Genomic DNA, 6,987 nt, shown 5'->3' with positions numbered 1-6,987 from the left:
AAAATACTTTATTACTCAAAAAGCCCTCAATTAATAAATAGTTGGAAAACAAAATAAATAAAAACTGTACATTAAGTTTTACATTTTGAAGGTTTTAAATTAGAATTATCAAAGCTCATCATTTCAGACTTGGATGCACAGTAACAGCTGAATGATATTGTTTATAATAACCAAGGAACATGAAAAAACATTTCTGGTACAAATACAGCCTTGCACCATCACTTAATTTTTCTAGCAATTAAACCAGCTGTTGCTCTTCATTATACGGATGAGTTTCTTGTTCTTGATGTCAACCTCATACTGGTTTGATCCATGGAAAAAGTAGAAATGTCCTAGAATTGGAAGGACAAAATATTGGCAAAATAAAATATTTTTTTTTGTATACCTATTGATAGACACTTACTATTTTCTTGGGTGTTTTAAAAAAAATATCAGAACAAATATATATGTATTTGAAACACATACTTTTGGGGGTTTGGTTGGTGGTTTTTTGTTTTGTTTTTCATTATATTTTAAGCTATTTACCATTTTTCTGAAGGACAGCATCAACTGTGTAGCCAATTCCTTGGAAGTCAGCTGCTATTTTTCGTGGATATCCCCTTTCCATTGACTGGGTATTTTCATTGAAACTAAATAAAGAAATTGCATGAAAACAAGAAACAAACTTGTGATGTTCAGTGTTGAAATCAAGTGGAATTTTTACTAAATAAGCCTACTCCCAGCTAAAAATCCAGTAACTGTGTGCATCTGTGATCTCATAGAACTCTATAAATCCTGGCTGTGTGAATATTTACATATTTAGTGGCCTATGCAAGGCTGTTTTCAGAACATCAGACTAAATAGTTTGCTACCTTTTCCTAAGACTGATAATAAGGCTGGATGGGGCTTATACAGAGTAATACTAACTTAAATAATTATGCAAACCAAATATTATCATTTTACAGCATCCGATCTATGAAGTGCCTTCATGAGATGAATGTAAACTTCTGGTGTAATAATACTCTTTCAAGATAATATTATAGATTAATTATTAGGGCTAATATTACTGCTTATCTGAACTGTTTCTTAAAAAGTAAATATTTTAGTCTCCTTCCATAGCTTTTTTTATAGATTTTTCATTTACAAATTTCAGAGAACACTTTTACCCCTTAATAGCTACTGAGTGAATACATGATATGATGACAAGTCTACTTGCATTATCTTTTTATACTATGTTCATGTAATACTGTTTCCTAATGAATAAACAAAGCTTATTTGTCTGTTAATCACAGACTGGTAGGAATAAATAGATATTGTCGTTGTCTCAGGTGTTACAGGCTTTATTCTATGAAAAGACTTAAGTAATTGCCTCTGAGTTTCAGCTTTATACTGGCTGAGAAGGCTGAGGACAAGATGCCATACTGTACAAATACTAGTATAATTTGACACTTTAAAAGCTATTTTGATTATCTGCTGTACAAAACAGAAATGAACCTTACCTCCAGTACTTGTTGCCTACAAAGAAATAGGTTTTCTTGGTATTTTGATCATGAACAGCTGCATCAATTTTCCCAACACTGGTGGGGAAACCCAGGTTCTGAATAGGCTTGGGGAAGCCTGGCTCTATTCTGTAGCCACTGACAGCCCAGTACTGGTCATCTGAAGGAAAACCAGAAAAAGTTAGTAAGGATTCCTGAGAAGACTGAGCTCTTTTTCATCAAAACCCCAGAGCTTTCTGTGTAGTAAATACCACCATATAGCACAAATGTCCAGCTGAGAACACGACCCTCTAGGACACACATAAGTTTGAATATTTCAGAGCTGTTGGATTTTCCACTTTATATAGTCTTTAGAGTATTATATACTCAATAGCTAAAATTCAACATATTTTCTAAGTGTGTTTCACACCTTTAAAAATGTATTTAAGTAACTTAATGTAGGCAATCAATTTTATCTCAGCTATGATGTGTCTCACTGAAAAGAGTAATATGATATTGTACAGGGCTGTTGTGAATCAGCATTTATTAATGACAGTAACAGCATTTTCAAAATGAAAATGGATTTAAATATTAAGAATATCTTGTATCAGTACTAATGCTAGTATTAGTATAATATTATTTCATTATTATTACATAACATTAGCAGTACTATTATAACTTCATTCATAGAAAGGACTGATGGATATGTAAGAGAAATACCTTTAAAAAATACCACTCGATCCTTCTTGTCAACCTCATAAGCTGCATCAAAGCCAGCTGCCAGTGGTGGCCAGAATGAGGAGATGGTGTCGTGCTCAATGTCTGAGAAATATGGACTTTTGCGCCAGACGTAGCTGATAGAAATGAAAACAGCAGTGTTTCATTGTCTGGATTTTGCTAGGAGATCTGTAGCCCAGAAATGTTCTTTAAATCCTACTGTCTATGTGCTGGATCCAATCCTCCCTATGAGGCAGAGATATCTTCCCTTTTGGGATGCAGTGCTACACTTTGCCCTGTTGTCTCATACACATTTTCCCTTTACTGCAGGTTGTTCTGAGGTCACAGAATGGTTGAGGTTGGAAGGGACCTCTGGAGGTCATCTTGTCCAACCCCTTGGCTCAAGCACAGGCACCTAGAGCTGGTGGCCCTGTAGACCTCTCCACAGGCACCCTGATGGCTTGCCCAAGACAATATGTGGTGTTCATTAAAATTCTTGAGAAACATGTTAAAACCCAAATTAGGGAGGAATTGCTCCTTCCTCCTCTTCCCTGAAAATTACTACGTTTTTAAGCCACAATTATTTATCATGTGTTTTAGAAGGGAAGTGAGGTGCACATCACCAAAGGAAGTTGTTCAATCAAAACACAATTACTAACCCAAGAAGTGGGTGAAACCCTGGGCCTGTCATGCTGTTCTCCCTCACCAGGGTGGATGTGCCCAAGAAACAGCCCTCTACAGTGCCCAGTGTCAGAGTGTACTCAAGAAATGGACACCTGTGACAGCAAAGGCTCCCTACAGACAGTACTGGGCTGTGGTCCAGTGCAAACTCCTAGGTCAGAGTGCCACTAAAAGTCACCAGTGACATTTTCCACAGCTCCCCTGACCCACATGAGGGATGGTGTGACAAGGATGGCACTGCATTCAAAGCAGCTGCAGACTGAAGTGTGACACTGAGATTATTCAGCCATGCACAATTTTAACAGACATAGGTGATGATGTATGATGGTTTAAAACATTTTACTCACCTGTCAGTAAACCACATTACTCACCCAGCCCAGCTAGGCTAATAAAATCTTGTAAAGTTGCCCTAATACTTTCAGAAAGAACTATCTTCCTTGGTAACCAAGGGAATATAAACTCCTTGAACTGAACTTCATGCTTTGCTTTTGTGAATCTCGCAAAAAGGTGTTGCTAGAAATGAAAGTACTTACCTGCCTTTGAAGAACAGTATTTCCCCACGGAGAGTAGTGATAGCATCAAAAGTCAAATGAGGATCACAGTCCTCTGGTCTTGTGGGGGTTTTGGAGGGTGTAATTTCTGTTGGTTCCTCCCGGGGTGACACTTCAGTTGGTGCTTCTGCAGGTGTCATTTCAGTTGGTTCTTGTGGAGAAAAAGTTTTTGTTGGAAGTGCAGGAGATTCCCTAGGGGGTCCTTTGGGAAATAGGTAAGTGTAGAATTGGAAGATGAATTAGAGTGTTTCATGTTGCAGAACTTCAGGATGTACTATATGGAGCAAGATCTATAGGTTTCTTAAGGTTAAATCTCAACTAGTAAATTAATGCTAGGGAAAGTTCCTGGGCAATTTAACTTGGCTATCTGTGCTGCTGACTGCTAAAATGGTCTCTGGAATTATTTTGCCTTGACAAGTTGTTGGTCTCTTAATGCACTTAGTTAATGCATTTCCAAAAGGCAGCTGTGCATGTAACACCCTTTTGTGGAAGATAAGAGAGTTTAATACTACAGACATGGGTCATTCCTCTGGTGTCATTGGAGAAAGGGTCTTGGACCTTTTGACTTACTAGCATGGATATAGCCCACAGATTCCATTTCACAGATGTAGACTCTTAGCCACAAAAAAACCAAGAGATTTGCTCAAAAATAATACAGGGAAATTAAATCTCAGAATCCTTCTTGCAGTAGAAACTTCAGTACATTTTAATTAATTAACAAACTAATTATAAATGCTTATATATCATCCTCAAAAAAATATTATGCTTCTTGCTTACCATAAAGGGCTTGAATGCCATCAATATCATCTTGAGGAAGCGCGTAGTCCCTTGTATCCCTGGCCATATATATAGGATACATCAAAGCACCGAAGACGTCAGAATGACCAAGACCTAGTGAGTGGCCCAACTCATGAGCAGCAACAAGAAATAAGTTGTATCCTAAAAAAGATCCAGCACAAAGATCAAACACTGAATACATTTTCTTGCATGACAGTAGGATACAGGTGTGATCCTCTCATGCATGATATATCATTCACGGTCGTAATAAAACAGCAAAATCTAACTGTGTCCTGAGTAAGAGGTTCTCTGGCATTCTGAAGGAGAAATCAGTTTTGAATTCTAAACATTTATTTCTCATGGGGAAAGGAATCTGGGGACAGTTTTTGCTTATGTTGCAGAAATGTTCCTGCCAACGAAGAAACAAAGTTTCTTTAATGTTAATAATGACTGAAAACTGGGTGAGAATATTTTAGTCATCCAGTGAGATTTTGGGAATCATGAATGACATGGAATTCACCTGGTAACTACTTCACAAAGACCAGTAACATGTAACATCATCCCTGGACATTGCTGGAAACCAGAACACTACACTGTTATATTTAATTGTATTTGCCAGCAAACTCAAGATTGTTTTTTTCCTTTGCAGAATTTAAAGATTTACATCACTTAAAATCAGGGGGAAAAAAAAAAAAAAAAAGAGAGAGCTTAATATTACAACTTTTGAGGTCATTACCTGAGGGTGAAAATTCCCTGCCTTATGATGTTAGGGTTACCCAATATTGCTGTTTCATGCAAATCTCATTTCCTTCACTGGGGTTATAATTGCAGTCTGTGCATTAATTTCAGGGGACTGCCATGACTGCAGCCTGGGTCAAAATATGCAGAATCATTTTACTAAATTACACTGACATATCTCAGTAAATACTGGAACTACTGCTATGGGATCTGTGATTTGCTGTGTCTTCAAGACAACACTGTCTAATAAAAACCAGGCAACACAATATTTAAGGTTACCTACCATTATAGGTAGTAAATTTAGTCCAGTTTTCATCTTCATCAAAGTGGGCATCTCCTCCTATCCCATTGCCGGGGGGGTAGGCATGAGCCAGAGTTCCTCCTGGACCATCAAAGGAATAGAAGTCACCATGAACTAAAAAAAAAAAGGGAAAATGAAGTGATGCTTTCCATCATCTCTGTAAGAAAAAATGACAAAACCTTATCATTCCCAGGCCAGGGAGTGCCCTTACATCCAGCTGCGAAGGAGATCATTATATCTGCTTGACCAGCGTAGAGCCTGGTGAATCTCAAAGGGGTGACACTGCTCCAGAGTTGCAAGGCTTTTGCAATTGCTTCCTCTACATCACTTTGCAGCATGTCTGGAGTGTAGTTCAAAATCCTATGAAATAAGGCAAAAGGAATTAAAAACAACCAGATCACATGTGGCTGGGGCACATAGTATCAAGGTCAAATATTTTTATCAGTGGTTATTATTATTTATATACCTCAAGTTGCTTATTTTCATATTATTTGCTTACATAACAAAGGAATTTTTAAGTTCTTTTTCTCATCTTGCAGAAATCCTAATATATATATTTTATCCCTTCTAGCCACTGAGTATATTATTTAGCAGGCTGTTAACTAGCTAATGTAAACTCCTATTCTGGTATTTTCATTACTGTTTGGAAGCCTAAAGCAAAGGATATGAATAGTCCCCCACATTCATGGCCCTTTCATCCTGAATGGGGATTTTAATATGGAGAAATACGGGAATGGATAAACAGTAATGAACCTGTTGGGATTACTTCTGCCTAGTATTCACAAAGCTTTTCAGTTGTGTACAGACAAACATCTTTAATATATGTTACCGATACGTGACATCTTCTTTCTTCCACCTAGGGCTCAGTGGGAAGGTGCTGTATGAACGGACATCTGGTATTCCACATCTAGGCTGCTTCATAATGTCCAGTGTCTCAGGATTCAGCTCCCCAGTCACCTCTAGCCCAAAGAATGATTGCATCTCTCGTATTTTGTCAGCCATATGATTGAAGTTCTTTGTTTTAAAGAGAGAACTTTTCTCTTCTTTAAAATCATAAAAATTTTGCAAATATTTCTGATGGGAAAGAAAAAGCAACAATTTAGAACATAAACATTTCTTTACAAATGCAGAGAGTTGTTAATAAAATACATCACTAATACATCACTATGTTAATTTTCTCAATAAATTATTTCTTAAGTTCTGTCTGTAGTCCTTACCTTAGCCAATTGCATATCTTCTTTTTCTTTTTCTGAAACCACTGGGAAAGCACAAGAACATGCAACATATATTAACCCAAGGAAAGGAAGGATCTTTGTCTTCATCTTTGTCTCCCTGTCCTATCAGCCCTTGCTAGAAGACCTCTCAATCTCTTCCTCTGTCCAAGGCTCAAAAGTGTTTCGCTATTTATATCAGTTGTGCGCTTGCTAAAGTCAATAACTGCATGACTCAGTTTATAACATCCTCTGATTTCCCACAGAAACACAGAAAACAAATTTGGTTTTAGAAGCAAGCTAACACATGACAGTTTACCTTGCCCAAAAACCCCTGATTTCGCAATCATATTATTAGACAGTATTTTTTTTTTTCTTCATTCCTAAACTGGACCAGTATTTTAAACTTACAAGTATCTGAATCTATAATCGGTCACCTGGATAAAAATCACCTCATTATTTAGAGGTGCTAAAGGGACCTGGGTCTTTGTGAGACACAACAATCTGTTGTAGCACATGATAAAGGACCGCTAGAAACTACCCCTCAATTTTCT

General features: G+C 37.2%; 1 protein-coding gene across 1 annotated transcript; it reads right to left on the bottom strand.

The window, feature by feature from the left end:
- Positions 1–231: 231 nt before the first annotated feature.
- LOC141965217 (stromelysin-1-like) lies at positions 232–6,544 on the bottom strand. Its single transcript, XM_074916470.1, has 10 exons — positions 6,440–6,544; positions 6,052–6,296; positions 5,434–5,582; positions 5,205–5,336; positions 4,184–4,345; positions 3,389–3,608; positions 2,178–2,311; positions 1,479–1,638; positions 526–629; positions 232–332 (listed from the first exon to the last, which is right to left on the bottom strand). The coding sequence occupies exons 1-10, from the start codon at positions 6,542–6,544 to the stop codon at positions 232–234; spliced, it is 1,512 nt and encodes a 503-aa protein (XP_074772571.1).
- Positions 6,545–6,987: the final 443 nt, after the last annotated feature.

The sequence above is a fragment of the Athene noctua genome, chromosome 1 (assembly GCF_965140245.1).
Source record: "Athene noctua chromosome 1, bAthNoc1.hap1.1, whole genome shotgun sequence".
NCBI classification, from domain to species: Eukaryota; Metazoa; Chordata; class Aves; order Strigiformes; family Strigidae; genus Athene; species Athene noctua.
This window is presented reverse-complemented; position numbering and strand designations above follow the sequence as displayed.